Source organism: Hypoxylon fragiforme, assembly GCF_022984875.1.
Source record: "Hypoxylon fragiforme strain CBS 206.31 chromosome Unknown GGS25scaffold_5, whole genome shotgun sequence".
In the NCBI taxonomy this organism is placed as follows: domain Eukaryota; kingdom Fungi; phylum Ascomycota; class Sordariomycetes; order Xylariales; family Hypoxylaceae; genus Hypoxylon; species Hypoxylon fragiforme.
The window spans coordinates 2,883,699-2,909,353 of NW_026054760.1; the positions used below are offsets into that span (position 1 = coordinate 2,883,699).

At 48.2% G+C, this 25,655-nt stretch overlaps 9 protein-coding genes across 9 annotated transcripts; 3 read left to right on the top strand and 6 right to left on the bottom strand.

Annotated features, from left to right (window-relative positions):
• Window positions 1-4,844: 4,844 nt before the first annotated feature.
• GGS25DRAFT_522026 (acid protease) lies at window positions 4,845-6,236 on the bottom strand (the record flags this gene model as incomplete). The annotated part of the gene is made up of 3 exons (XM_049264153.1): window positions 4,845-5,306; window positions 5,367-5,691; window positions 5,746-6,236. The coding sequence occupies 3 exons, from the start codon at window positions 6,234-6,236 to the stop codon at window positions 4,845-4,847; spliced, it is 1,278 nt and encodes a 425-aa protein (XP_049116993.1).
• A 698-nt stretch (window positions 6,237-6,934) lies between these two features.
• On the top strand, window positions 6,935-8,475 carry GGS25DRAFT_293528 (histone acetylation protein 2). Its single transcript, XM_049257582.1, has 3 exons — window positions 6,935-7,053; window positions 7,129-7,287; window positions 7,373-8,475. The coding sequence occupies exons 2-3, from the start codon at window positions 7,129-7,131 to the stop codon at window positions 8,327-8,329; spliced, it is 1,116 nt and encodes a 371-aa protein (XP_049116994.1). The 5' UTR covers window positions 6,935-7,053; the 3' UTR covers window positions 8,330-8,475.
• On the bottom strand, window positions 8,315-9,545 carry GGS25DRAFT_531833 (N-terminal nucleophile aminohydrolase; the record flags this gene model as incomplete). The annotated part of the gene is made up of 3 exons (XM_049265532.1): window positions 8,315-9,263; window positions 9,339-9,450; window positions 9,508-9,545. 3 exons carry the CDS (start codon window positions 9,543-9,545, stop codon window positions 8,622-8,624), a joined length of 792 nt encoding a protein of 263 aa, XP_049116995.1. The 3' UTR covers window positions 8,315-8,621.
• A 455-nt stretch (window positions 9,546-10,000) lies between these two features.
• GGS25DRAFT_491921 (vacuolar protein sorting 55) lies at window positions 10,001-11,437 on the top strand. The gene is made up of 2 exons (XM_049261138.1): window positions 10,001-10,580; window positions 10,763-11,437. Exons 1-2 carry the CDS (start codon window positions 10,325-10,327, stop codon window positions 10,894-10,896), a joined length of 390 nt encoding a protein of 129 aa, XP_049116996.1. The 5' UTR covers window positions 10,001-10,324; the 3' UTR covers window positions 10,897-11,437.
• On the bottom strand, window positions 11,284-14,342 carry GGS25DRAFT_293558 (GTPase-activating protein GYP7). The gene is made up of 3 exons (XM_049257583.1): window positions 12,663-14,342; window positions 12,028-12,609; window positions 11,284-11,972 (listed from the first exon to the last, which is right to left on the bottom strand). The coding sequence occupies exons 1-3, from the start codon at window positions 14,206-14,208 to the stop codon at window positions 11,626-11,628; spliced, it is 2,475 nt and encodes an 824-aa protein (XP_049116997.1). The 5' UTR covers window positions 14,209-14,342; the 3' UTR covers window positions 11,284-11,625.
• Window positions 14,343-18,171: 3,829 nt separating this feature from the next.
• Window positions 18,172-19,257, bottom strand: GGS25DRAFT_293619 (Sec1-binding region of Mso1-domain-containing protein). Its single transcript, XM_049257584.1, has one exon. It carries the CDS (start codon window positions 19,131-19,133, stop codon window positions 18,345-18,347), a length of 789 nt encoding a protein of 262 aa, XP_049116998.1. The 5' UTR covers window positions 19,134-19,257; the 3' UTR covers window positions 18,172-18,344.
• Window positions 19,258-19,782: 525 nt separating this feature from the next.
• Window positions 19,783-21,342, bottom strand: GGS25DRAFT_491932 (Mak16 protein). Its single transcript, XM_049261139.1, has 4 exons — window positions 21,173-21,342; window positions 21,075-21,107; window positions 20,908-21,022; window positions 19,783-20,854 (listed from the first exon to the last, which is right to left on the bottom strand). Exons 1-4 carry the CDS (start codon window positions 21,229-21,231, stop codon window positions 20,084-20,086), a joined length of 978 nt encoding a protein of 325 aa, XP_049116999.1. The 5' UTR covers window positions 21,232-21,342; the 3' UTR covers window positions 19,783-20,083.
• Window positions 21,343-21,531: 189 nt separating this feature from the next.
• On the top strand, window positions 21,532-23,632 carry GGS25DRAFT_491933 (uncharacterized protein). The gene is made up of 2 exons (XM_049261140.1): window positions 21,532-22,033; window positions 22,087-23,632. The coding sequence occupies exons 1-2, from the start codon at window positions 21,764-21,766 to the stop codon at window positions 23,566-23,568; spliced, it is 1,752 nt and encodes a 583-aa protein (XP_049117000.1). The 5' UTR covers window positions 21,532-21,763; the 3' UTR covers window positions 23,569-23,632.
• A 388-nt stretch (window positions 23,633-24,020) lies between these two features.
• Window positions 24,021-24,333, bottom strand: GGS25DRAFT_522035 (uncharacterized protein; the record flags this gene model as incomplete). Its single annotated transcript, XM_049264154.1, has 2 exons — window positions 24,021-24,044; window positions 24,139-24,333. 2 exons carry the CDS (start codon window positions 24,331-24,333, stop codon window positions 24,021-24,023), a joined length of 219 nt encoding a protein of 72 aa, XP_049117001.1.
• Window positions 24,334-25,655: the final 1,322 nt, after the last annotated feature.

Below are 25,655 nucleotides of genomic sequence, written 5' to 3' on the forward strand. Positions count from 1 at the left end.
CCAGTCACCGATACGTTACGTTGTTTAAGATGGAACTCATCACCATCTATCCTTCTCCTTGGCCTGATCCTTTCAAAACTCTGTGTGTGTGTTGTTCTTGGTTAAGGATCGAGTGATACAACGAAAGAAAGGATGTTGGTTGTCGTCCATAGTGGTGTTGGACTGAGATTTGATTGAGTTGGCAGGGAAGAAGAAGATCGCGACGGAGGCATCAGTAACAAAACCATTAGTAGAAAAGTATTTAATGTTCCTATAAGGGTTAAAAGGGCCCAAGGGTATGACGCCCCGGGTGATGTTGACTACCTTGTACCTAGGTATCTGAATTTGGTGTTTCTGGCAGGCCATAATCTTGATATACCTAGGAGGTCACAAGGTGTAAGCCCCTTGATGGGGGCCGAATCAATCGTGCGGTCAAGGCAGCCTGGCGTGGTTTGGCATGTGGTTTGACAAGGACCATGATTGTCCAGGGATGGGACGAGTGCGTTCGTCATAGTCGTAGTGGTATGTTGAAATTGACCATCACATCCCACAGCCAAGGCAGCGGCAACAACAGCACCGCGTCATCGTGTGCACCGTGAGGGTGAATAACAGCCCAGACGGATCTTGGAATCCCTTCCACCATTGCATTAAGCACAACATATTCTGAAATGGGGTTTGTCTTGCCTGGGGAATCTAAAAGAATCACACCTTTCAACCCTAAAGTAGTCAAAGGTCGTCGTCGAAGCTTGATCTCATTGGCCAGCACTGAACTTACGACGTTCACATCCGAATATTGATCGACGAGGACCGAGTCTTTATCAAACTTGTATGTGGTAATCACTCGATCCAGGCGAGGTAATTTTCGGTAGTATATCATTCATGTCCACATAGCAGGTTGCTCGTGGGTTCTTCTGATGAACAATCACAGTTATTGGGCCTTGGAGGACTGTAGCATCAAGCTGGTCTGGTAACTGGTTATTCAAGACTTCTCTAAAGCAATGGCTTCTGATCTGCCCTTGGTAGGGAGGGTTGGGTATGAGGATCTCAAAAAGAAGGGAAACGGGAAAGGGGGGAAGGGGAAAAGCAGATGCTCGAGATGATCCACTTACTGAATAGCTTTGATTGTTTCTTCGTTCCCGAAAGGCAGAAATTGTTGACTGGTCTGGCTACCTTTCGCCTTGAAACATACAGGCTGGCCTAGGTATTGTTAGTGTGTGATTGGCATGTGTTGCAGGGCAAACTGCAGCCAAACGGATGGAAGAAAGATGGAAGAAAGCTTGGTTTATTCCAGACTACACTGGCGGAGTGCCAATATATGGCTGACAGGCCCAGTGGAGCCATGTGCCTTAGGTCCATGGCCTCAGACACCTGCAACAGCATGTAATGGGATGGGGTCTGTTGGAGACAAAACGTTAATAAGCTGCCATTAGAAAAGGTCAAACTTGCCAGAAGATGTTATCCGTCAAGAAAGGGCGAATCGGGACATGAGGCACTTGTCCTCAATCCCAGAATTGATCATAGGCGATTCCCAAATCTTGAGTGTGAATATCCCGTTTGATGTCTTTGTCGTCAGGCATCATGCTCGCATGATGGGAATGAGAGTATTCACAAAGATCTTCGAGCGGCGTTATCAGTTGACAATGTAAAATAGACGATATGCGTGTCATTGAGGATTACTCATCAGATGGATGCTGTTAAGAGGGCTAGATATTAATGGTGTAGGTAGTGATAGGTACCTGCTGTGGAAATGACAACTTGGAGCGAACTGCCTGATGATACATGGTTAGACGTAGAAAGACCCAGCCAGGCCCTCGATGGCGACTGGAGTACCGGTGAGTCGGCATTGTTAGTTGCAAGTTCCTTACCATACATATGTCCGTAAGAAAATCTCGCCTGGCTTCCAATGACTCGTCTGGAGAGAACCGTACATAGTCACTCTACTGACTAGTTCAGTCTGCAGTGTGCAGTGTCATGACCTATGGTAGAGAGGGATGAAGAAGATAGATTGGGATAACCTGAAGAGTATGAAAGCCATATGGAGTGAAGTGAAGGTGATTTGGATTGAGTAGGTGGTGTTAGAGGATCTGGGCGGGCCTCAGAGAGTAGTAGAGGCCCGCTCAGAGTAGGTTGGAATGGTGGGTGAAAAATGAGGTTTGTGTGTGAAGACAGGTGAAGGAAGAGAGATGAGGAGACAGGACTCGGGTGAAAGACGTCTTTAACGCCTAGAGGTACCTGCTCGCGGTAGGTAGTGTCCTAATAGTCACTAATGAACCTGCCATATCCACTGCTGCCCCCCTAGTAGCCTAGAAGTTACCTACCAAGTACCGAGACATAGGCGCCTACTACGCATAGGCGGAGAGGTACCCCAGAGGTACTATAAGGACCTACAGACGTCACCTATACCCACTCGACCCCCCTAAGGGTCAGGTAGTTACCTGGGAAAGTACCCTCTTGCCGCCTGGTACTGCCCTTACTAGATGGGGTCCCCTTTAGGGCTACAGTTGCAACCGGCCTCCAATTACTGTCTACTTTTAGGTACCCAGGACCTAGTTTATAGACAGTAACTCCCTAGAGACGCGTAGTAACTAATACATACTAGGTACGAACTCCTCTTTCACTACTGCCTTCCAGTAGGTAGGCAGTAATAGCATGTAGGCATTTACGATGGAAACTTGGGACAATCCTAAGACAGTACAGCCCTGAAACGCGCAATTTCTTGTGATAATCAGGTCATTTATTCATCTACGAAGGTCAAAGTCCAATTCTTCTTGCCACTTTCTGTACCATTCCTAAGATGATGCCTCATGGGCTACCTAACACCCTATTCCCTCTAGGTAGTACCCTATTCCACCTTCCTCTTTCCTAACCCTTATTCACTTATCGAGATGAGTGGATACTCCCTCTCCTTCCCACGATGCTTCGCCATTTCTTCTTCGAACCAGGGTTATCAATGAATAGCATTGCCACGTCAGCAGGAAGGCTTGCCAGGTCAACTCCAAGATCCATCAATTCGTCATCAGCATTTGTTCGGCCAGGTTCTTCCATGTCGGGCTTGTGGAAAGCAGCCTGAGAAGTATCGGGACGTTGTTGACTTGGGTAATGGCTACCGAAGGGGATAGTCAATGACTGCTTGGGAACTCCAAGCTGTTGGTGAGTAGCCTCCTGGTGAGCAACAGGGTCACGGCCTCCAACGCTCACTGTTTCATCCGTTGTTAGTCATGAACAGTACACCATACGTGCCTACTAGTAGCTAATAGATACTAAATAGGAAAATCGGAACTCACTATTCAGTGCTTTCATCTGCATGAGCAGATCAGCCTCAGCTTCGGCACGGGGGAAGGGATCAACGTAGGTCTTTCCAGTCATCGCAAAGAGGACTGCCTTGTCAATCACGGCCGTAAGAGTATCTTCGACGATCGAATCGAATTCGATTCTTGCAACTTCATCTTCCGGACGCATGACTGGCACGACTTGGATATCACCATCCTCAAGATGTATGATCTGCCAGTGATTTTCGAACCAGAGATCCTCCGGAGAATCCATGGCGAATTCCTATTGCGAACGTTTTAATTGAAGTGAAGAAGGAAAGGAAGGATTAAGATGAATAGGTGATTGACTTATGTGCGGTCGTAGAAAAGATTGCTTGTCAAGTAGGGGAAAAACAAAAGCCAACAAGATTGTGGACTCAAGTTGTAACTTTGTTGACGCAAAGAACTTCGAGCAGTTTAAATCCTAGACGGAAGAAATAAATTTTCATGTGGGAGCACAGTATGGTTTGGCGTGCAAGATATCGTTGACCCTGATACTCGTCGTAGTTGATGCCTGAATATCACCTTCGTATTGAGGCACTAAGTCACGCACACACGGTAACAACCGAGTAGCCTAGCCAGTTGATAACATTTGTATTATTTCCCAGACAAAGTTGATGCTCTCAAAATACCTAGATTATAATATCATTGGCTGTTTCTATCTTATATCATCTGATGTTTCTGCCAGTATACTAGGTAGCTATCGACACCATTCACCTGGCAAGTTACTTACCGTGGAAACCATGATATCTTTTCCAACACTATCATGTACATATATAAGTAAGGGGATGTTCTTTTCACTCTCATACTATGGAGGCTACTGGATCTCAATCCTCTGCCTATTCAGATCCATTTTCTACGTAAGCTGTCTATGGCACCGTGATACGCTCAAGTTGTATGGCACATATCAGTCAGAAACTCTCGTGATTTGTAGTTCAGTCGAAAATATTTATTCCAGAATTGTGCTGGCATAATCTGGTAATTCATACGGTATTGCAAGTTATACAGTATGTACTTGCAATATGTACTATGTGTATAGTATCAATGATGTATTAGGTATTATGGGTAGCAACTACCCTAAGTACTAGGTAGGTAGGCACTGAGTTCCTTCCAATCGAGTCAGATTTTGGTCAATGCGTTGGATATCTCGATTCCCGAGGAAGGAAGTATTTGAACAAACCCACTCCATAAAGCATAAGTCATCCAAATCTACTCTCAGGGGAAGAGCATGCATTTATAAGATTTAGGTAGATATTACTTGGTTTCCTGGCTACCTGGACAAGGGGGGCCCCCTTTCTTAAATATCTAGTACCTACCCAGCCAACCTAAGGTTTCTAAATAGCTCACAAGAGTCATTATATGAAACCATTAAACAACTATTGAAGTTGATTCAAATTCAAGTTGTTATTTCCACTAGCAAGTCAAAGGTACTAGTTAACTTTGAGTGCTACTAATACATAGTATGCATACAAACAAAATACCACAATAATCCATACGTTATCGAGTATCCTGGCTTATCAGTCTTTTACCAGTCTACTAGACAGTACCTAACCAACTCTAGTCAAAACGTTGAGCGAGGCTCAACTCCAACTTCTCCGAGACGTCGAAAACGGCGAGGATCTCTTGTAGGAAGGGAATACCGAGCAGATATCCATTAGGCTCCCCGACTTGTATGCCCGAAAGGCAAAGGTTTGACCCCTCCGTCGCGGTTTCAGGCAATATCATGCTGCTAGGAGTGGTACGGAAGGCCTTTCCGCCGATGACGATATCGAGGGTGGGCGGAATAGCATCGCAGGGCACGTACCATATATTATCTTGAAGCTGTCCACTGGGCTGGTAGGCCATGTTGATGCCTGCTGCCACGTTGACTGGGAATACATTAACTGCTGTGCCTGACTCGACGAACATGTGCGGTAGATTAGTCTCCGTGTGGTAGATTGTGCCACTGTTCCAGGAGATCGCGTCAACTTCGATAGAGTAGACGTAATAGGCCGTTATACCAGTCCTGGGTGACGTTTCCTGTTTTTTTTCTGTGAGCTACTGTTTAAAGCAAACGCAGAATTCAATGGAAATCCATACCATTAGGATCGGCACAGTTGTATATTCTCCCGTCCTGACCGGTGGCACACCGCCGAAAGCAATGAATGATCGGCTCTCCTCGCGAGACATGGCGATACTAAATATTGGATCTGCCACCTTGCTGGTGCGCAAAGTTTCCATAATAGGGGAGTAATGTACCAAGTTGTCGGCACTGTCATTTCGGGGGTTTTCCCCCGTATAGGCGGTGGTTGCTGCTCGAAAGCCGAGCCCAAGGAGGCCACTCGACACCCCATCACCATTCCAGGCAGCCAGGTTTACGATCGAAAATTGCTGCTTCGGAATAGTGACGTCGGTGATGGTAATGCTTAAAGCCAGTTAATTTGAGGTGATAAAAATCAAACGACGGGGAAGTACGTACTCTGCGAATCCCATCGGCCCATTTATATATTCTCCGTCGTTATATGTTGAGTTCAAATTCTGACAGATCTCTCCGTCGGGGAAGTCTCTATTATATAAAGGACCGAACATACACCGTTCCTGAGCAATCTCCTGACCAGAGTTGGGATCCACACACTGGAACTCCTCCGAGACAATCCATGTATCAGCACCACCGGTATCTACGACCATATAATAACGCTCTTCTTCGATTCCTACTTGCGTGACATATTGCATCTGCTGGGCTACCGCTCTAAGGTTAGCAACACCCCCTGAACTGATCGGGTAATCGTCAGGACCACCCGTCAGGCGATGGCTCCGCTGAACTCTCGTCAATGGGTGGAAGTTCTCCGTAATAGCGAGGCCAGCTTGGCGGGCAAAGTGGAGAGTTTGCTCCATATGATCAGTGGGAAGGGCAGCCCCAAGTTCGAGGATAAGGCTGCCCAACAGGGCTAATACGGCGGATCTAGTCATGGCACCTGTGAGAGAAAATTGGAAAAGAAGCAAGAATTGGTGACTGGACTGAGTGTAGAAAGATAAGGAGGCAAACGGGCAGGTTTGAATATGGGTTTCTGGCATTTATTTATACACCTGGCCTTGGTCCTCCTGTTGCTACCGCACAGGGCCATTGTCCCGGATACAGGGACCGTGAAAATATTGAGCCAATGCCACATACTACCTAGTAGGGATGAAGGGCTCGTGAATTTTGCGAGGAGAAGTCATGACAAGTACTTGTATGCCTTATAACGGTAGAAGCAACAGACGGTTGTCAGCTTTGATGATGCTTGACCCTTTCACATTAGTTTCATAAACTCAAACTGATCGTTGTATCGGTTTGTGATGTAAACAAGGTCATGTGCTAGTATACCAAAAGTCCGAGGGGTCTTACGTAAACACTTTGGGCAACAGAAGATGAAATTATCTCGTACGCATGGATCTACATATGTAGGTTTAAAAAGGGGGGGGGGGAGGGGGAGGGTGATTAATAAGGAGTGATGGATATTTTGCGTTTGTTTGGTAGATCTGCCCCTAGCCGATCTTAGTGGAGCCGCCTATTAAGCTCCTCAATTAGGGCTGCTGCGGGGAAATCCTTGCTCTCCAGGGCGATTTTCCAGGGCTCAAGGCTAGTACTTAGCGGTAACCTTACCGCATCCTATTTATCGCAGGGTTTTGGCCGAGTCAAGTCAACATACCTAACTACCTAACTACCAAACTTCAAATCAACCATTATTTGATCTAGCCCTTGGACAACCTTCGTTCATATTACCCCAGAAACGTACTTACCAGGCAGGTTAGTACATATCCAATAAGGGCATTGAAAAGAAAATAAAAGGAAAAACTATTTACCTTCAAACACAACTCCAAGATGCCGTCATCGGCCAAGTCGCATGCAAGATCGCATGCGCTGCTGCTCCTGCAGAAATTGCTCAATCTACGGGACAGCGCGAGCCCCTTAACCCTGGTCCTCGACACCCTCGAGCAGAGCGCCAGGCCAATAATCCATGAGTTTCTAGGCCGAGCCAAGGTTCGTGCATTTGCGAGAGAGAGATCCATGAATATTTGCATTGAGAACTATTTGTTTGTACCTATCTATACTAACCACCACACAGGCCCATAAAAGCAAAGTCCTCTACATATCCTCCAGCACGCTCAAAAAGCCCCTGGACGCAGACGTCTTCATCAAAGCGTGGGGCAAATCAGCCGAGGCGCTGCGTGCGGAGATAACCTCGCACTATCCTCCCACCACCACCACCACCACCGCTGGACCCGGACAGAAGGTGCTCGTCGTCTTCGAAGCCATCAATCCCCTCGCCTCCAGCCCCTCCATCTCCTCCAACCTAGCCCTATTCCTCTCCAGCCTCATCACCACCCCCGCCGTCTCTCTCGTCGGCGTGTACCACACAGACATACCCCTCTCCCTACCCCGCCCTTCTCCTGCGTACCACAATGAATACGAGCCCCACCCCCTAACTACCCTCACCCACCTCGCCACCGCCATCCTGCGCGTCAGCAACCTCAACCAAGCCATATTGCGGCGTCGCGCGCGCGACCGCAGCCTCCAAGAGCCCGAATGGGGGCTTTCGGAAGGGCGGGAGGGCGTATTGATCGGGCTCACGAACAAGGCGGGCCACCGATCCGCAACCGGCAGCGACGACGGAGGTCTCGTGCTCGAGATGGAGATGCGGCGACGCAGCGGCCGCTCCGTAGCCGAGACCTTTGTTTTCTCTACCCCACCGCCAACAACGACCACCACCACAATACACCACGCCACAACGTCGCGTATCTACTTGCTATCCGAGCACCCCGCGTTCCGCACCCCTGCCCCTGACGAGGCAAACGGACATGGAGAAGGAGGACCCGTCGGCGGTGCTAAAGACGGCGGGGGCGACGATGGGATGCAGACTACGTTTAACCTAGGGCTGACGGAGAAGCAGCGCCGGGATCGGGAGGGCATAGTGCTTCCGTATTACGACGCGCAGACGGAGATAGGGGCTGGCGAGGGAGGGAGGATATTGTACGAGATGGGGCGGGAAGACGATTTCGACGACGAGGAAGACGAGATATAAGATGTGGGATGTGAGATGTGAAGACAAGAGGTAAAGAAATGAAATGAAGAAAATCATCATCATCACGCATATTACTTGCTTGAATGCAAATTTTTTTTTTGGACATGCCACACCATAACCATAAACCTCGACTTGTTTTCATGATTTGTTGTTCGTCGTCTATTGATACATCTAGTTTAGATGGTGCCGCGACACGAGCACCTGCCCGGGCTCCCTACGCCCCGGGTCAAAATGCAAGGAGGTTATTGGTTTTTTACTTTCATCATCACAGACCTGACCTGACCTGGGTTGCCTACTCATCGACCTGCATAGTATCACCCTCCGCCGCCTCTCCACTCGCCTCGCTATCGTCCGCCACGCTGTTGATCCAGTCCTTGACCTCGGCACCATCGTGCACCTTGAAGAACTCCAGCGCCTTCTTTCCCGGCTCCTTGAGGCCGACGACGCCCACGCTTGTGTTCTCGACCGTCAGCTCGCGGTCCTGGACCAGCGTCTCCTTGAGGGCCTTGAGGCCGTGGCGGATGAGCTCTTCGCGGCCGCAGTCGGCGAACTTGTCCAGGTTCTTCTCGAGGTAGGTGCGCGCCATCTGCGAGCGGGCGCCGATGGCGCAGGCCTGCATCTCCTGGGTCAGGCCGCTGGGCTGGAACTCGAAGAGGTGGGGCCCCGCCTCGTCCACGCCGGCTACCAGCAGGCCGACGCCGTAGGGCCGCTTGCCGTAGTGCTGGGTGTTGGTCTGGGCCTTGTCGCCGATGAGGGAGACGAGGGTGCCGACGGGCATGGCGCGGTCGTACGTCAGGCGCTGCGAGAGGCACTGCTGCTTCATGAAGTTGGACAGGACGCGGGCGTCGGATGTTAGGCCGGCGATGGCGAGGCCGACGTGCTCGTCTACGGCGAATAGCTTCTTCTGATATGATGATAGTTCCTCCGCATTTCGCTATAGAGAAGAAATATGTTAGCCTTGATCGTTCGCTTTTATGTTGTATAGTTGTTGTAAGGTAATTATTCGTACCTTGATTGCGACTAGAACTGCATGTGTCTTGCTCGTTAAACCCACTACAACTGAACCTTGCTTCACGGCCTCGGCGGCATATTCTACCTGAAATATTCTCCCTTGCGGAGAGCTGAATATTGGTCAGTTGGGGACGACTGATAAAGGTGGGTGGATAGACAGCACGTACAATGTGACGGAATCATTGTCGTAGTTGTTTCTGAACATTATGCCACTTTTTAGAATTCAAATATCGGTAACCGTGGTAGTTGTAAATGTGGATGTGGATGTGGTTGTAGCAAGGTCAAGTTGTAAAGGTAGTTCGTAGGTTGAATTGGTACTATGTAGGTACTAGGTAGTCGGAAAGACAAGGCTGGGTGGGCTGAAGCTTCTCTGAATCTCTAAATTACAGCGATGTTTTGGATAGCAAACCGACAAGGCAGCTCAAGAGCTTCGTCGCTCCTCTCTTTTTGGATTAGCTCATTATTTGAATGTACTATGTACCAGTAGTACATGGGCCCACTTCTAGCTTGTAGTTACCTAACCTAGTACTTTGTACATGGTAGAGACCGTAGAGTGCTCACCAGCCACAGATTTCAAAGCACCTGTGGCTCAAGCTACAGGGACCTGGCACAGGCAATCCGACCAAGCCAAGGCTGAGTCTGACGACAACTTAAACATCATCATCACCAATCTCCAATCCCCAATCCCAAATCCCCAGTCTCCAACGATTCGCAATCAATCGACTTTCCACGGCGAATCTTTTCTTCTTCTATTCTCTGTTCATTCTCTTTCTATTACTTTTCCCCATTATCTGAAGATATCTACTATATTTATTAGATACCTACTCAGCCCTTCAAATCCCCCCATCCGATACATAATCTTCTTGCCTCAACCCCCGAAAGTTGTACAATCAATCGTCTTCGACCGCACGCCCGAAAAGCCGGAACGGAACGGAACGAAAGTAATCCAGACCAGAGAACAAATCCGCCCCATATTTGCCCACGATGCCAGCCGCAGGGATAAAAACCATCATCGCGCTGTCCTTCGTGCTCGCGATCGGCTTCCTCCTCGTCATCCTCTCGTGCGCGCTGTACAAGGTGTACTACCCGTTGCTTGTCGTCGCCACCTACGTGTTGGCGCCCATACCCAACTGGATCGCTGCCCGCGCCGCCAACCCTGATGACTTCGTCGAGAGCTCCGGCAACGGCGTCCTGGACCTTGGCCGCTTCTGCACCGGATTCATGGTCGTTATGGGAATTGGTAAGGCGCTCTGCCCCTACAGTCTACTTCCCTCCTTAACGCCTCCTATTTACTGCTTGGTTTGTCCTGCACGGCGTATCCACTAGTTTTGACGTGGATTCGGAAAGTTTCTTGTACACACGTCATGTCGGGGAGGAACGCAATCATTGAAGCCAACAACTAACTCTCCTCACTTTCTATAGCCCTTCCCGCCGTCCTCGCACACTCGCATCTCATCAACATACCCGCCATGGTCATGTCCATCATCGGAGGCCTGCTGATCTACGGGACTATCATCAGTTTCGGCATGTTCTTCCAGGAAGAGTCGGAGTTCTAAGCGAGTCCATTCTTTTTCACCGTCTAGTCCATTTGAACCGACCATACTTAAACTACGAAAGAACAACAAAAAAACACCAATCCGAAAAAGGGCACAAACACACACATACACAACCAATGCATCACAGCGACGATGTGATCGGGTGCGACATGTAAGAGACAGCGCAAGAAACTAGGTACGAAGGATAGAGAAAGGGGGAGGGGAGGGAAGGGAAGGAGAACCCCCCTTGTGTAATTGTTATTATATGTGCGAGCGTACTAATGCTATGCCTACGCGAGATTCATCAACAGGAGTGAAGGAACAAACAAAGGCTTGGTCTGGTTTAGCATAAGGCCCATCATCTTTTCCCGGGTTTCATCGGATTTATTTTTCTCTCCAGGTATCATCCCATTATGTCTAATTGAGGAGAATCTTCATTACACTACCTATTATTACGTGTGTGAAAATCTTGACGGACATAGCAAGCAAGCAAGCAAGCAAGCATGGTCTCAAGCCTAACAAGAAGGAGAGAGAAAATCTGTTGAAGTAGTTGTGTCTGACCCTTTGATACTACCTATGTATACCTTCAAAGCCCCCTGAACACCACAAAGCCTCCGAGACCTACTAATCCCATAACGACGTATATCACATCTGATGTTTTCCTAAAGCTAAAAGTACACCCCGATCCCTAGTTCCAGCCCAACCCTACCTGGCCACATCGCCATCATCAACGACCTAGTAAACTACTTCCTAAGCAGTTTCAGCAGCGACGCCGTCCTTCTTTGAATGCGCGGCCTTTTTGGGCAATACTTCTACGGTTCTGCTGAGTAGCTTCCGCAGCTCAGGGGTAATCGTTTTCTTCTGCTCCTCCGGCGCCTTTCCGTTACTGCTGCTGCCTCTTGTTTGGTGCGGCGCTTCCAATGGCTTGAAACCAGAACTAGAAGAAGATTCAGGAGAGTGTGAGCTGCTGCGAGCCCTTGGAGCCGGGAAGTTTTGCTTCTTGTCAATAGCCTCAATCAACCGGTTGAAGCGGCGGAACAAGGCTTCTGCTCGGATTAACGTCGACTCTAAGTCTATCGTGTTGGAGAGTTCATTGACTGGTAGTTGGTTAGAGACTAGAGCAAGTTAAAGGGGCAATTTAACAAGACGTACCGTATTTAAGAACTTCGTCAAAATGCTGTAGATGCGCCATTATCACATCCCGGTGCTTCTCTAAAATGGCCAAGGCGACGAATAGATGGAAGCTGCTGGTCAGATAGTCCGTCCAAAGCACTTCCCATAGGTGCAAGACGTCCATCCACTTGAACTCACGCTTATACCAAACCAATAGCATGCGAAAGAAAAAGAAGAAGTTAGTGCTGTCGGCGGATTGAAGATGAGCATATAACTTCGGGTCCATGAACTGAACCAGCTGATCTAAGGTAAGAAGTTGATTTCGCATGCCAGACTGGTCTCGCAGGAAGTTTCGCTCCATCCGATCCATAAAATGTTGGAAAGCCCAAAAAGCAATTGCGTCGTCTTGCATAACGGCATATATAGGTGCCAGTAAGTCAGACATGCCCTGGACGTAACCTAGATCTCTGTTGTACTCGTTGTAGGTGAGCAGCATGTCTTTCATCTGCTCCATATGGACATTGGTGCCGGATTCAGCAAAAGGCGAGTCAGGGTCAGGATGTGGAAGGTCTTCCCCAGCAAATATTGGGACTGTGCGGTCAGTTCGATGTACATCCTTTTCTATGTTCAAGGGTTAGTCAATATTCCTATAAGTGAAGGCGTAGTAGACTTACCAATTCTGCATCTCTGCTCTCGCCACCATTCACCTTCGTCTCCCTCACCACCGAGGTCGACAAGCCTCTCCCACCAGGCAGCCTTCAATTTTACGTACTCGTCCCTAAGATATGCGGCTTGCGCTCTCCGTTCCTCCGTAGTGCTGTACCAGTCGTACACGCCCAGCAAGAATAGCCAGGCTTCCTTACGGACTCCATCCTCGGGATCGAGGCCACCGTGGAAGATGCGCTCCTTGACTTCATCGACCGTAATCGCAAGGCGCCCTGTTCGTTGATCGAAATAATCATTCCACTCTTTCAGTGTCACTGGCTTCCGTCTCTCATGCAGGGACAGGGAGCTTGCTTCTAACAACTCAAACTCCCCAACATCGGTATCTTCCAGTTCCATAACATCTCGAGCGGTCCATATTCTCCGGCTTCGGTCCCTTTCACTCTGCTCCGCTATGCCCATTGCCCATCTGGCAAGGTAGACCCTAGCGCTATCGAATTCGTCTTGTAGCGTCTGAACTTCGGGGTTTCGCATCAGCCTACGAACCTGAGGTGGGATTCTCGGGTTGTCCATTATATCCTGTGCGGTTCTGCGTGTGAGCGTCGTGACTTTACTAAACTTCTCCAGGAGGTTCCACCCAGTCTCCTTCACGAACTTCATGACGGGATCCATGCCAGCGTCATTATGGCTGCTGGAGCCTGCCGCTGAAGATCTGGCAGCGCGGCGCATGGAAAGCCCCTGTGAACTATCCTGTCGACCAATTTGTGAAGGTGTGCTAGAGGTCAGCTTCCCACTGAAGGCCTCACTATCTTCCTTGCTGGGCTCTACTAGGTAGATGTTCGGCTCAGCTCCACTCCTTTCAATATGGATATAGCGCCTCAACCAACGGAGGACTTCGTCGCCTCCCCAGAACATCTGCCCATTTTTGTCAAATGGATCGAAGCTTTCCCTTGCTCTTTTCTTCTTCTGTAGGATAGTCGATTGGCATTCGCTATCATGAAAAAATAGGGCTGGGAAGCAGTCCCCGGCTCTCGTATTAATAACAAGAGAGCCGAACCACCACCCCAGACTCGGAGGACGGACCAGAAGCGAATAAATGGCGCTGACTGGTATTGCGAAAGCGTAATGGCCAATCGACCCTTCATGGGTAGTTACAGTAGGGGGGAGCGGCACGAGATAGCTCTGTTTTGGCGGGGAGTCGCCTTCGGTGAGATCGACTTTGACATAGATACTGGCAGCCTCGCCGAGGGCAGATTCAGGTAGCCAAGCAAGTAAAAGATCAGATGATGCGAGTGAGGTCGAGTTCGCGGAAGACGAAGAAGCCGGTCGATCATTGTGGGGGCCTTTCTGTTGCAAGAGCGCTATGAAGCCAGGAATGTTATCCTTTGCTGATGGTGTGGGATGAATATAGACTTTGCTCTTGGAATATAACAACTTGACGCCACGGCCCGATTCCGTATGAGTAATAGTATTATACTCGCCCTCTTCATCGTCGCTCATAGCGTAGAAACTGCCAGTAGGCGAACTGGCTCGATCTTGTGCGGGACCTGATGTCATGGCGGGGTGTGATCGTATCCAGTCCGGATAAGCTGGATGTTCGAAAACGGACGAGTTGAGGATCGTGGTATTATGTTGGCAGTTCGGAATTATGGGGCCGGAGTTTGGGATGATAGGGTTTCTTTTCCTTTTTTTTTTCTGTTATTCTCGGTTTTCTTATGAGTTTTGCTATTCGTACCACCTCTTTTTGCTATCGGAGCTTATCCGTACACCCAATACATCGGCTTAGCGCCGCGCACTGTTTTTTGAAGGCGGTGAAGGAATTAGCTCCGCGCTAAAAAAACTAGCGCCACGCTAAGAAATCTACCCCACATTTTAGCTGATGCACCCAATCAACAATCATTTAATTCAGAAGGGCTTTAGGTACTTGAGTACAAGGTGATTATTGAAGCTATTCGCAATATATACTAACTACCGTCCACTCAATCAAATTCCTCCTCCTCCTCTTCTTCTACCACGTTCCGCAACCCATTAATTGTACGTCGCACTGGACGGCCGTCTCTTCTTCCCTCACTAAAAGCACTAAAAGTCCGTTTAGCCGGAATGGTAGGTTCTGGATTGGTAGGTTTCGGCTTATTCTTCGAGCCAGGAGGTCGGCCGCGTCCCCGTTTAGCTGGTGCTGGTGTAGCTGACGGAGCTGTATCGGCGGTATCAAGCTGCTGGAGACTTTCGCCGTGCTCCCACTGCGACAGCTGGCGGCGCACACTACTGCTTGTCGGGTGAGTATCCCGGGAGCGGCCTAATTGTTTCTGTTGCGATGCCTGTATACTCCATGTTTGCTGTGTTAGTGTAGGGGGGTCCTCACCGAATGGGCCATGATTACGGGGCCTTCCCCGTGTGTTTGTAATAACGTTAGGATCTTGTATACGAAGGTAAGGGTGTTCGTCCGCTAAATCGCGCCCTAACCACCAATATTTATCGATCTCTTCTTGCCCAATAGCCTCACCGGCCTCTAGCTTAGGGATAAGATCGTGGGCGCATGGGATACCGTACTGCTCCGTAATCAGGTCGGTACAGGGTCCTAAAGTTGATTTCGTAGTTAATGCGCCTAGTGCTTTCCGATGTTGCCTAGAAAGGAGATCAACGCAAACATAAGAGACCTTACGAGGTAGGTCTCCTAACCAACGGGCCCCTATATACTGACGTCGCAAGCGTTCTACTTGCAAACTCTCTGCAGTGCTAGCCTTACGCTGTTGCTTGATAATCATTTCTTGAATCGCCGACCGTACTTTTAGGAGGTCGCCGCGGCCATGTACGAGATAAGTCTTCAGGTCCCGATGAGTTGTCTCGGTAGGTGATGTAGTTCTCTGACCATAGTTCTTATTGGCAGATGTGTAACAAGCCGCCCACTCCTGTTTAGTCGCCATATACTCCCTGTTGATGTACGTAATGATACCTTGTTGATCGTTGAACTGCTTCTTTAGGCGCTCCCACGTGGCGTGAAACTTATCTTCGGTTCGCGCGTATACCATATGTTTCCAGAGCTCAAACAAGCCAGTACGGGTGTTAGGTATCTCATCCGGTACTAGGTCAGGAACTTCTTTGAGGCTTTTCGCAGGGGCATTAAGGTGTTGAACGTCATCATCTTCTAGAAGGTCCTCTTCTAGAAGGTCCTCTTCTAGAAGGTCCTCATCGTTAATTGCCGTAGGCGGTATGGACTCCTTGTCTGATCTTCTTTTCCATTGCTTCTTAACGTTCAGGACGATATTCTTGTTAATATGGAAAACACATAGCTGTAGCTTGCTGGAGGGCATGTGCAGCCGGATAGCACCTCGCTCGGCATCATCGTAATTAGTAATGATTACACCTGGCGAGTCTATTCCTAGCTGTATACGGGCGCGCTCGATATCGCCTATGACTTGGGAAAAGCCCTCGAATGTCTCGTTGTTGATATAACCGTATACGATATTCGCAACTGTTTTGGTAGGGGTGACCACCGTACCCGTGAAGAGCGGCAGCTTAAATTTGTTGGTTTTGTAGGTGGCATCAAAGGATATCACACCAGGATATTTCCGCCACATCTCAATACACCATGGCTCAAACCAGAGACAGCCGGTGATGCGATTCTCTTCCTCTGGATCTCTATACACAAAATGTAGGATGTTTTCTTGCTCAAAGGAGCGGATCAACGCCTGCGTAGGAGTATAACCATCCAACTTTTTTTGACGTAGTTGTTGACGATAATTGTGAATATCTTTGTCTGTGAAACACGCGCCCGGGACCTGCTTGTGGAGGGTAGCAGCAATATCGCGTGGTCGTATTCCCGGGTTTAGAGACATACTCTCTATTATTCCTTTCATTTCGGGAGTAAGGCTACGTAAAAGAGCAGAAGCGGACGGGTCTTGGATAGCCTCATGATTGATATGGTGGTCGTGGCCATCACGGAGCCTAAACTCCCAGAGCCAGTTACTGGTTTGTCGAGAAATAGCTTGACATTCCCAGATACATCCGACTTTACCGGTGGTAGATTTGCGGATATTGTTGCCTTCAGACGGTCGAATCGTATCTTTAGAACATGCGAGGGTTATAGTGGTCGGCTTCCCGTTGCGGTAGTTGTTTGAACGCTTCTTAATCACTGCAAAGCCGGCTGCCCTGGCAAAGGCTCGTATATCGGCTTCCAGTTCCTCGTATGTTTCGTACGGTGGCCCTGCCATAAGCCGGTGCGTTGAAGGTGGATTTGATAGCGGCGCAGGGGTAGGTTTCGCGGGAGGGGGCTCGTTGGTGATATCCATTTTGATGGGAATATGTACCTATACAATAGCATCAAGAGGATGGTTGGAAATTAGGTGTGGAGTGAGAATAATTGAATAGGAGATTTGGAATAATGTATGTAGTTGAAATAATATGGATCAAAGAAAGTTCTGCCGGTTTTATTCTTCACCGCCTTCAAAAAACAGTGCGCGGCGCTAAGCCGATGTATTGGGTGTACGGATAAGCTCCGATAGCAAAAAGAGGTGGTACGAATAGCAAAACTCTTTCTTATTTTCTTATTTTTTCTTGTTGGCGATCTTTTTGATAATCGTAAATTCTAAATTTGGGAATGAACATGTGAGCGACGGTTAAAGCTTGGGGGTCGTCTGGAATACCTCATGACAACAGGTGCCCCGCCACCCATCTATCCACTGTTTTTCTCACTACGCCGTACTAGGTACCCTACCTAGTACCTACTAGGTAGTAGGCAGGACCTGGCAGGTACAATACATACCACTGGAGTACATATAACTAGGTACCTACTAGGTAGAACTACTGCTAAAAGGAAGCTAACGTTTAGTTCTTTACATCCAGACCTTGCTGCATTAGTACATTCTGCATCATGCGGCAGGCTACCAAGTTCAATGTTCGTTGTGCGACGAATCAAACTCGTGACATTACCTGTTAAGTCCGAATTTAGTATATGTACATGAATGTCTTAGGTTACAGCATTCCAAGTTCAATGTTGAACATTGGACATTCCAGGGGTCTTCAAGTATTGTACATATAATTACATATGAGTGTACTTATGTACCATCCAGTGTACGTATGCTTCGTAACACCTGTTCTTGTATACCTACATTATGTAGACATGCATGTTTCCCAGCGCTTCAAGGAAGTACGTTAGCGCATTGCACAAATTCGAGGTGGCCTACGTATACATTGAATGCGCAATATATAATTCAGGCAACAGTATTATTATGTGTTTATTGCGTCGTGAAGAGGAGTATACACAAGACTCAACCGTCGTGAGCACTGTTCTAATCCAACCGGTCTCATCAAGTTCCACTGCATTCACAACCCCCCCCCAACTTTCGTAGCCAATGGTAACCGCGGTTTATGGATCCATCCTGGCTCAGTGATGGTGAGTTAGTAGTATTAGTTAGGTGCTTGTTCCTTGGTTCTTCGTATGCCGGGCAAATGTGGAGAATAGGGGTTGTACGTAGGACCGGGAAAGGGGACATAGCCTTATGGAGTGGGATACAACATCATAAAGATGCTTGAGACTACGCCTCAATACCTGCAACTTAGCAGCCCCCAGTATAGCTTCACTGAGCGGCCGCCATGTATCCACTTTCCATGGCCCGGAGGGTGTTGGTAGCCAAATCCTTCCAGTATTTATCGAAAAGTACCTAGGTAATCGTCTTGTAAGTAAGGCAAGTCCTTCATCTCATCCGGGGTCCACTGGGTAGGCCTCCTGGCCGTCGTCCAAGTCTGTCATTTCCTCCTCCACGGGGGCCGGCGTCGTACATACCACCAGGCGCGAATCTCGCTTCATAGTCTCCAGATCCTGATCCACTGCTGATAGAATTATTTCCTCTCGAATTACTCTGGGGTGGAGGGTTGAAAGGTCCATTTCCAGCAGGGCTAGTCGTTCTAGAGCCACCAAAGAATCGCTGCTTCAATCGTTCCTGTGCTGATCCACCAGATGAGGCGGTGGGTGGTGCTGTACCGGCATCTCCTCTATAAGCGTTCGCGGTCTGATAGCTTCCAAGTCGTTGACTAGGCAGTGGTCTCGCCGCTACCTCTTCTCGTCCATGACCAGCCATGGGGTCCGAATTGCGGAATGGGCTGTTTCTCGGGTCGCTATTTCGCATTGGAGGTGGCGCGCCTCTGCCTCGTCGTAAACTTTGCGCATCTTGGGGTTGCGACACGGGGTTGTTGTCCCATAGCGAGCTTAGGCCACCCTGAGATTGTTGAGCAAGGCCACCGTATCTTGAACCAACCTGTGCTGGCTGCGAATGGACGACGGCGACTGGTGGGGGGGCTTTGGGATCAGGTGGGAGCCAGGCTGGAAATGATTGGCCTTTCTCGATGTAATATGATCGCAGGACTCTGCAGACGTGGGTGTCGTCTTCGGTGTCGCCATCGGCTTCGCTGCTGAGGAAAGATCGTTGGAGGTTGGAGATTTTGGAAGTCGTCGCACCGACGAGATTGCTATACCAACCCGACATGTTATCGTGTGGTCCCAAAGGGATACCTTTGAGAACCTAGTTGTCGGCTGGGTAGTCTAGGTTCGGCGCGTTTGTATTAAGAATGGGTAGAATTTGTGGGCGCAATTCGTGACAAGATGATACGTAAACACGCAGGCGCGTAGTGGAGTTTTAGCGGAGCTTTAGTAGGAACAAGAAGAGAAAATGGTCAAAAGGTAAAGTAGACCTAAGATTAAAAGAATTTTAAAAGAATTGGTGGACTTTTTATGCTACAAGTTCCAACAAGTTCCAAAGGTGATAGTTGTAACGTGCCCAGTTATAGATAAAGAAAAGGGAGTTGCAGTTGACGTTTCAAAAAAGGCTGGGTTTCGGTTCAATTGATTAATTGATTGACTAGCAGATTTCCAAGGTTAACTGACATCAGAGCCAGAAACGGACGGATAAAAGGGCAACTAAGCTAGTACCTACTAGTCAGTGTTAGGTATTAGGAGTAGGGGCATAAGGTAGGGGTAGTAGGGGTAAACCCCACCAGAATTCCCCTAAACACCAACATGGGAACTTGTACCAGGTTACATAAGTAGGTCCCATATTGATGTAGGTTAATAGATGACTTACACATTTAGACATTCAACTTGAAAACACCAATGATGGTAAAATTCAGACGAGACTGAATTGGCAAATAGTATTAATTCATGAACCCCCCAATAATTAGAACGCCAATCGTCGCCTTTCTCTTTTAGATAGTGTTTCATTGCGCTAGCAACTTAGCACAAAAGACACCCAGATGCCGTTACATAGAACTGTACCTACATAGTAGTACATTCTTATATCCCTTCCATGGGCCGTGATTTGTCAATATCAATGCTCATGTATCCCCTCCAAATACGTAGTGAAAAGGGTATCAATAGTTTTTCTTGGCAATATCAGGAAATACTAGTATTCTGTTCCAACCAATTCATTGCCTTCGTCTTCTAGAAGGCAAGCTCCCCCCTCGGACGTTCGAACTCGTGCTCATGTTCGATCTCTCTTCCACGGCGAACTGTCTTTTTCGGTTTCATGCGAACAACCCGAGCTCTCTTTCTCTTTTCACCGACCGCCTTCTTGCTTGAATCCTCCTCGCTCTCGTCACTGTCCAATTCCTCTTCTTTATCGGACTCATCACTTCCCAACCAATCCTCAATATCTTCCAGGTCATCCTCACTCTCCTCGAAATCGCTTACATACTCGACGGCTCCATCTTCCTCCTCATCCTCATATTCGACCTCACCTTCCATCTCTTCCTCATCCTCGTCCTCATCTTCTTCTATGCCATTATCGAGGTCCTTATCTCGCATACCGTCACCCTCGCGCTCCATTGCATTGAGCACCTTCTTCCAGATAGTTTCGCTAACATTAAGAGGTTGGTCACCGTAAGCTCCCTCGCGTAGTCGCTGCATCAGCTCGCGTTCGATGGTACGTTCCAACTTAGCAGCAGCTTCTGCTTTGCGCTCGCGGGTCTCTTCTCGTCGCCTGATCTTAGGTGCTAACTTAGGCACCATCTTTTCGCCGAGGCGTGCGTCTTCCTTTGCGAGCCTTCTCATCCTAATAGCGACCTGTGTGAGCCTCGTAACTCGTTGTTTCGCCTTGTGGACTAGGAACTTGGGCCAATAGATGAGTTGGTCATCGATTTGTTTTAGGGCGGCCGCATAGTTCTGCGACAGCTTGATTCTCTGCCAAAGCTTGGCGGGTGTGTGCGCACGCTCCTACATAAAATTAGCAAAGCAAAGTAAATTGGCAAAGTATAGAAAACACTGACAATGGTTTTCATATAGAGATACAAAGTGCCCTTCGTAGGATGGGCTCGAACCGTGGCATAACGAGAGTTGGCGAGCGGACATGACTGTCTGTTGCAAAGGCCCGTCACGTTGTATCTAGAGCCTGGTTAGAATAATACTCCTCACTTAATATGTTCAATGGCCATACTCATTTCGACAGAAGTTCTTCTCTTTGGTAGTTCTAAAAGCAGGTCAGTACCTAGTATTTCATAGTCAAGTATGTAATATATTGAGGAGTGGACTCACTTCAGTTTAAAACTACAAAATTGCTTGTCAATAACCTGCCAGATGATCTCGTCCGACATCTTGATCGAATATCAGATTGGATCGGGTTGTGAAGGTTATGGAGGAAGGACGTGGAATAGGAATATTCGGTGCAATCTACTTGAAGCGATGAACAAAATAATAGTGTTTTGGGAAACTTTTTGAGAAAAAAAGTTCTGCCGTCGCACAAGTGGGTCTAAAGTGAGTGGGACATCCAAAGGCGGTCAGTTAAATCAGTTAGCCGTCATTGCGTCTAGCCAATCACATGAGATGAAATTCATTTCTTATCAACGTGGTACCCACCGTTAGTAATCCGCTATTAGCTTTCCTTCCTTATTTTTTTTTCTTCAGGTTTGGGAACTTGAACTATTCACGATTCATGTGATATTGGTAAATATCAACCTTAAAGCCTTAGCTTTTAGTGCCACAGTTCGAAATAACCTGGAATCCGCTTTGGGGTAATTTCAAGAAAACGCCATCAAACCAAATCTGTCAATATCAACAAAGCCGCTTTCTATGGTTTCTCCCATATAATCCAAACTCCTTGGTGGGGTTCTGGAAGGAGTGATATCCATGCATCGCGCTGCCGCCACAAGGCGTGTGTTCGCCTATTCGAAGTGGCCCCAAAATAGTGTACAATTCAGACATTTTCATCTGACTCGCCAATCACTTACATCTTCCGTGGCTTTTTTAAAATCTCATCCTCGTAATCTAGGCTGCCATCAGGATCTGGTTCATCGCCGTGTTCCTCCAAAACCAGACGATACAGTCTACGCGCTGTCAACGGCTGAGGGCAAAGCTGGCATTGCGGTGATACGTGTTTCTGGTCCCTCGTGCAGATCTGTAGGATTTCCTTGCATCCAATGGACGACTATGGCTGATGGAGCTTTTTAAAGATTTACCATGCACTCTGTCCGAGCAAGCCCTCGTTAAAGCCACGGTATGCTACCATTAGGTCATTATATCATCCAAAGTCAAGTGGATCGGAAGTGCTTGATGCAGAAGCGTTAGTCCTCTTCTTTCCAGGACCGAGGACCGTTACCGGTGATGATGTATTAGAGCTGCATGTGCATGGCGGGAGTGCAACTGTGAAGGCTGTTCTTTCAGCCATCCCTCAATGTCTCGGAGAGGGTCCCATCCGCTATGCGGAACCGGGAGAATTCACCAAGCGCGCTTTTTTCAATAATCGACTTGACTTGGCTCAAGTTGAGGCATTGAGTGAGACCCTCTCGGCCGAAACAGAGCAGCAGCGCCGTGCTGCGGTTCGTGGTAGCAGTGGCTCTTTGGGTCGCACTTACGATGACTGGCGCCAGAAGCTCTTGCGAGCTCGTGCTGAGATGGAAGCTCTCATCGACTTTTCAGAAGACCAGCATTTCGACGAGTCGCCTACTTCTTTTGTTAGCAATATAACCAAGGAGGTGAGAGAGATCCTCCAGGGCATACACATCCATGAAAGGGCGAGCGAGCGAAGCGAACTTCTTCGAAATGGAATAAAAATTGCGCTTGTGGGGCCACCGAATGTTGGCAAGAGCTCGTTCATGAACCAGGTAGTCGGCAGGGAGGCGTCGATCGTTTCTGGGGAGTCTGGGACTACTCGAGATATCATTGAAGCAAATCTCGATATCCGTGGGTATCTCTGCACCTTTGCAGATACGGCCGGGTTTAGAGCTGCGCCGGAGAAGGATTTTACGGGTTCTGCTCGGCCCGAGTCCAAACTTGGGGCTATAGAGGAAGAGGGAATCCGTCGAGCGAGGGTCAAAGCCACTCAATCCGACGTCATCGTCGTACTCACCTCCATAGAAACCGGTGTCCTTGGCCAACCTCAGATATGCTATGATTTGGAAACTCTGCGACTGGCAGCTAATTGCAAGGAGCGCATTGTAGTTGTCAATAAACGAGATGCAGTTTCTGGGGACGAGCTGCGCACCCTCATTCAGAGATTCACTGAAGATGTGCTGAGTCAGATTGAAGGGCTCCAGACCGCTCGACCGGTACTCATTTCTTGTAAAGAGGCGCAAGATCTAAGTTCTGACCAGGTGGATCCAGGGGGCCTCAGGGGAGTCATCGAACGATTGGTGTTTTCGTTTACGAACATGACCTCGCTGCCTGCCGCCATGCAAGAGCTCCACGGGGTTACCGAACGTCAGAGACAGCTTCTAGTAAAATGTAGAGGGCATCTCGAAGCTTACCTTGAGAGCGTGGGGTCTCCCGATCTGGAGGGGGGTAACGGTCTGGATGACGAGTTACAGAAAGATGATGCTGATATTACCATGGCCGCCGAGCATCTCCGATACGCTGCGAATTACCTGGGTCGGATTACTGGGCGCGGGGAGGTTGGCGATGTGGAGGAGATCCTAGGTGTGATTTTCGAAAAGTAAGTCTCGATCGCCCCCCCCTTCACGTTCGACACAAGCAATTGACTCAGTTCCAGATTCTGTGTAGGTAAATAAGGATTGAAATTAAAAGATATCCAAATACAAATGTGCCCAAATCGTCGAAACCCTTTCCCAAATCGCCGTTCTAATGCAATGAAAATAATAACCTGTAAATGCTTCCTTTTGCTTTTCCAGTCGTCAAACGTCTATCCCAAATTCCTGATCCTATCGCGTTATACTCGTACAAGTCTGCGCTTGCGCGCTGTTCAAACTCTATGGAGACCAGTGTAGTGTGGTCTCCTGTGGTATCGTACAGTTCCTAAAAATACAGGGGTCTAAGTGTAAATGATGTCGAAGTATGTCCCAAACGCCGGTCTGATGCAACAAAGGAAAATCGAGTAGGGCATAGCAGTACATGGCCATCTTGTTTTTGTTGGAGCAGTCCCCTGGACTGCTTAGCCGGTGGTGGTGGTGGTATTCTCGCGTGAAAAGCAAGGTAGTTGATACAAGAGGCCGGGGCCCCACAATGGATGGCTTGACCCTTTAGTTGTAGCCACTTCGGCCAAAGTTGACGATTCGGCTATCCTCGTCGTCGCCGTCCTTGTTATATCCACTTCGGCCGAAGTTCTTCTTGTCGTCGTCATCGCCGTCCTTGTTGTAGCCGCTGCGACCAAAGTTGCGCTTGTCATCGTCGTCACCGTCTTTGTTGTAGCCGCTTCGGCCAAAGCTGGCGATGGCGGGGACGGTGGTGAAGGATTGGGCACCCATTTTGAATGTGGTTGATGTAGTTGATGTGGTTGTTATAGTTATGGTTATGGTTGTTGAAGATCTGGAAAAGGATGCTGAGCAAGGAAAGGGTATAATATAGTAGAATATCGCTTGAAGTCTAATAGAGATGATGTTGTTACAAGAGTAGGAGTTGTTATTAAAGGTGTTGGAGCTGTTTGTGTGTTGGATGATGAGGAATGAATGATGCCTAAGTCAGGAGAGATGGAAGGAGCTCTTATATATCCAAGATGCCTCTCTAGATCCTATACACAACATAGCCCGTTTAAGGTGAGCTACATGGAGGTGGTCCGCGGGGAGTTCCTTGGTCTAGTCGGCCTACTGGGGTCTGTTGGCTATGACTGACTGCCGGCGATAACATTATGGTGCTGGGCAATAAGGTACCCAAGTGTGTACCTACCTATCCAACTTCAGCCTCGATGGTGGTAACTCGAGGATGCCTACCGAACCCACATTGGGGGGGTATATGTAAAAATAACCATACTACCTAAGTACCTGTATACCACGTTTTTTAACCCTGCCCATAAACCAAAAGTTCCGGGTACACCTAGTCGAACTAAACTGCATTGGGGCCATTTGAAAAAAAAAATATCTGAAACCGCTGGTCCGTTTTTGGGTTGACATGAAATTTTTATTTCTTAATATGGCTACATGGTGCTTAAAAACGGGAGAGGAGCAAGGAGAGGGGGGGGAAGGGCGTAGTATCTACCATATGGTTGGTAACAGGGTCGTAAGATTGATGCAGGCATGAAATAAAAATGGTGTGCATGGAACGAAGAAAGAACATTGGAAGCTTCCAAGGATCTATTTTAGCCGTAGCGTACATACGCTAGGTAGCAGTGGGACACTTTAGAATTTTTAGCTGGATCATTTAGCGAGCCGTAAGGCTGAAGAAGAGGGTAAGAATCGTGAGATGGTTGAGACCAGCATGATTGTGAATCACACATGGGTACCTGGCAAGACATGGGTACCTAGACGATGTTTCTATCTTACATTCACCAATAGGCTTTTGACAATTCTGGGTTCTTGAGCTGATTGGTCTCGGGTTTCTAGGATTTATTGCCAATCAAATCGCAAATAGACCAGTGTCCTACATTTAGTACCTACACATACACAGTACACATTGTGTAGTAGTAACGAATACACACTGGCGAACATTGAAGCTTTACATGCCTAACCAACGGCCCTAACCTAGATAGTGATATTCCAAGGTTCTCAGTATTCTGTAGGCGGGTAATCTTCAAAGCCATTCCTAAACCTGTTGCTGGTATTACTGTATGTGCAAGATTTAGTAGTTGCGTATT

Excerpts from the sequence above, each read along its gene's own strand:
- GGS25DRAFT_293528 (XM_049257582.1), top strand. The coding sequence starts at position 7,129 with ATGCCGTCATCGGCCAAGTCGCATGCAAGATCGCATGCGCTGCTGCTC. Across the intron at positions 7,288-7,372 it reads AGTTTCTAGGCCGAGCCAAG|GCCCATAAAAGCAAAGTCCT; the intron begins GTTCGTGCATTT and ends ACCACCACACAG.
- GGS25DRAFT_491921 (XM_049261138.1), top strand. The coding sequence starts at position 10,325 with ATGCCAGCCGCAGGGATAAAAACCATCATCGCGCTGTCCTTCGTGCTC. Across the intron at positions 10,581-10,762 it reads CATGGTCGTTATGGGAATTG|CCCTTCCCGCCGTCCTCGCA; the intron begins GTAAGGCGCTCT and ends CACTTTCTATAG.
- GGS25DRAFT_293558 (XM_049257583.1), bottom strand. The coding sequence starts at position 14,208 with ATGACATCAGGTCCCGCACAAGATCGAGCCAGTTCGCCTACTGGCAGT. Across the intron at positions 12,610-12,662 it reads AGAGCAGAGATGCAGAATTG|AAAAGGATGTACATCGAACT; the intron begins GTAAGTCTACTA and ends CCTTGAACATAG. Across the intron at positions 11,973-12,027 it reads TGACGAAGTTCTTAAATACG|TCAATGAACTCTCCAACACG; the intron begins GTACGTCTTGTT and ends ACCAACTACCAG.
- GGS25DRAFT_293619 (XM_049257584.1), bottom strand. The coding sequence starts at position 19,133 with ATGTCGGGTTGGTATAGCAATCTCGTCGGTGCGACGACTTCCAAAATC.
- GGS25DRAFT_491932 (XM_049261139.1), bottom strand. The coding sequence starts at position 21,231 with ATGTCGGACGAGATCATCTGGCAGGTTATTGACAAGCAATTTTGTAGT. Across the intron at positions 21,023-21,074 it reads AAGAACTTCTGTCGAAATGA|ATACAACGTGACGGGCCTTT; the intron begins GTATGGCCATTG and ends ACCAGGCTCTAG. Across the intron at positions 20,855-20,907 it reads ATCTCTATATGAAAACCATT|GAGCGTGCGCACACACCCGC; the intron begins GTCAGTGTTTTC and ends AATTTTATGTAG.
- GGS25DRAFT_491933 (XM_049261140.1), top strand. The coding sequence starts at position 21,764 with ATGCATCGCGCTGCCGCCACAAGGCGTGTGTTCGCCTATTCGAAGTGG. Across the intron at positions 22,034-22,086 it reads CTGGTCCCTCGTGCAGATCT|ATTTACCATGCACTCTGTCC; the intron begins GTAGGATTTCCT and ends AGCTTTTTAAAG.